The sequence below is a fragment of the Sinocyclocheilus rhinocerous genome, unplaced genomic scaffold (assembly GCF_001515625.1).
Source record: "Sinocyclocheilus rhinocerous isolate Xijiao unplaced genomic scaffold, SAMN03320098_v1.1 scaffold1483, whole genome shotgun sequence".
NCBI classification, from domain to species: domain Eukaryota; kingdom Metazoa; phylum Chordata; class Actinopteri; order Cypriniformes; family Cyprinidae; genus Sinocyclocheilus; species Sinocyclocheilus rhinocerous.
Window position 1 is genome coordinate 134,967 of NW_015625211.1, and position 1,881 is coordinate 136,847.

Genomic DNA, 1,881 nt, shown 5'->3' on the forward strand with positions numbered 1-1,881 from the left:
TATAGAAGAGCATCCAGCACCCCCCCCCCCCCCACCCACAAGCCCCACCCCATCAAGCCCCACACAACCCCAGGAAGATTGAAGTATGTGTGAGGGTGACCCCTGGCCACCAGCGGTCACATAAAGTCTCTATAAAGGAGCCCCTAACTGGAGGGTCTCTAGTATTTCACGCCTGGAACAAACTCCTTGGCCTCTGGGTTCAAGCTGCTCTTGCGCTGTGGAAGAAAAAACAGATAAAGTACATATTACAACATTAAAATCTCACCAAAGTTTATTTGAAATCTACAAATTGGTTTCCTTCCAGGAAGGATGTGAGATTCGTTTGGCTTAAATACCTGTAAATCAAGCATCAACTCATTACGCTGTAATACTTACTGCAATGTCTTCGGCGTTTCCGTCACTGACCGACAGCCCGCTAAGCTGCTGTTGGATCTGCCCTACTCCAGGGGGAAGGTCTCTGGCTGGAATGAACCAATCCTGATCCTCCTCCTCCAACATCTCCTGGAAACAGCGCTCAAGAAACTCCTGCTCCAGCAGTTCCTCCTCCACCTGCAGCAAGATGTCCAAACCATCAAAATTTAGTGGTCATTGGCTACTGTATGAATTCATATTAGACATGCAAGTAATTCAGCTGATTATGCCGGGTGTTTAAAGAATATAAACATAAAATGTGTATGAATTGTAAGGTGCCACTTTTTAAAGAGTCATTATGGTATTTCTTCTGACTTGCTGTACAGTTATAGATGGAGAGAACAAACACTGCAAAGTGTGGGAAAAAAACAAAAAACTAATTAAACTGCAAATGTGAAAACAAATCAGACGGTGTAACTTGAGACACGAAGTAACAGTCGTGGCAGTCAGACAGTACGCAGCGAAAGACTGTCTCGCTCTCAGTCAATCTCATCAGATTATTTTATATATAGCAATAAACAGTGGTTTGTATTACAAAAAAAAAAAGAAAAAAAATAGCCAACAGTAAACAAATCATAAATGCTCTGATTTCTCAAACATACACAATCAGCATCATAAAAAAACGACACTATTTTGCAACCGCTTTATTCACTTAAAGGTGACACATGAAAATCTGACTTTTCCAGGTTTTAAGTGCTATAATCAGGTCCCCAGTGCATCTACCAACCAAGGAAATGTGAAAAAGATTAACCCAGTATCTTGGTTTTGGGAAGCCTTTTTCTGCAAGCGTCTGAGAAAACGAGCGCATCTGATTTCGCTCTCTTGGTGACGTGTCAAAGGGATTTCATTATAATATTACCACCCCTTAATCTGTAAATTTACACCCACTGTGCAGTTATTGTGTTTTCGCAAGCGACAACGGTGTACTTACAACCCTCTACATTGCGAGTAAATCACTCGCATATGCGACAATCTTACTCTGGGCGACTAAATGTCTAACATTAGCCATTGGCTAATAAATTCTTAGATTTTACACGCCAGTATGTGTGTGAGAGGCGTTCAACACATTTTCACTCGATAAACACGCTGACTGAGACAATCTTACTCTGGGCGACTAAATGTCTAACATTAGCCATTGGCTAATAAATTCTTAGATTTTACACGCCAGTATGTGTGTGAGAGGCGTTCAACACATTTTCACTCGATAAACACGCTGACTGAGTGCTTGAGTTTCACTCTCCGTCAAGCGATCTGTACTATTTGGATGCGCTCAATGGATCATGTCATGTACTCAATGGATGCGCAGTATGTAGCACGCAGCGCACCTGTACTTGACGTACCGTAAACTAGTGTGAAGGCGCACGACTCGCCGTCGCTTTACTGATAGCGCTGTGTTTCTCACACATGCAAAGAGAGAGAGCGAGAGTCTTGCATACCACGCTGAATCGACGCACTACATGTAAACCATAT

The 1,881-nt window shown here is 42.6% G+C and overlaps 1 protein-coding gene across 1 annotated transcript in view; it reads right to left on the reverse strand.

Moving 5' to 3' along the window:
• Window positions 1-31: 31 nt before the first annotated feature.
• Window positions 32-1,881, reverse strand: part of LOC107750031 (polyadenylate-binding protein-interacting protein 2B-like) — a 5,918-nt gene continuing 4,068 nt past the window's right edge. Inside the window, exons 3-4 of the mRNA XM_016565285.1 lie at window positions 376-549; window positions 32-215 (exon numbers count right to left, since the gene is read on the reverse strand). Of these exons, the coding sequence (XP_016420771.1) occupies window positions 159-215; window positions 376-549 (231 nt within the window). The 3' untranslated portion in view covers window positions 32-158. The remainder of the gene's footprint in view (window positions 216-375; window positions 550-1,881) is intronic.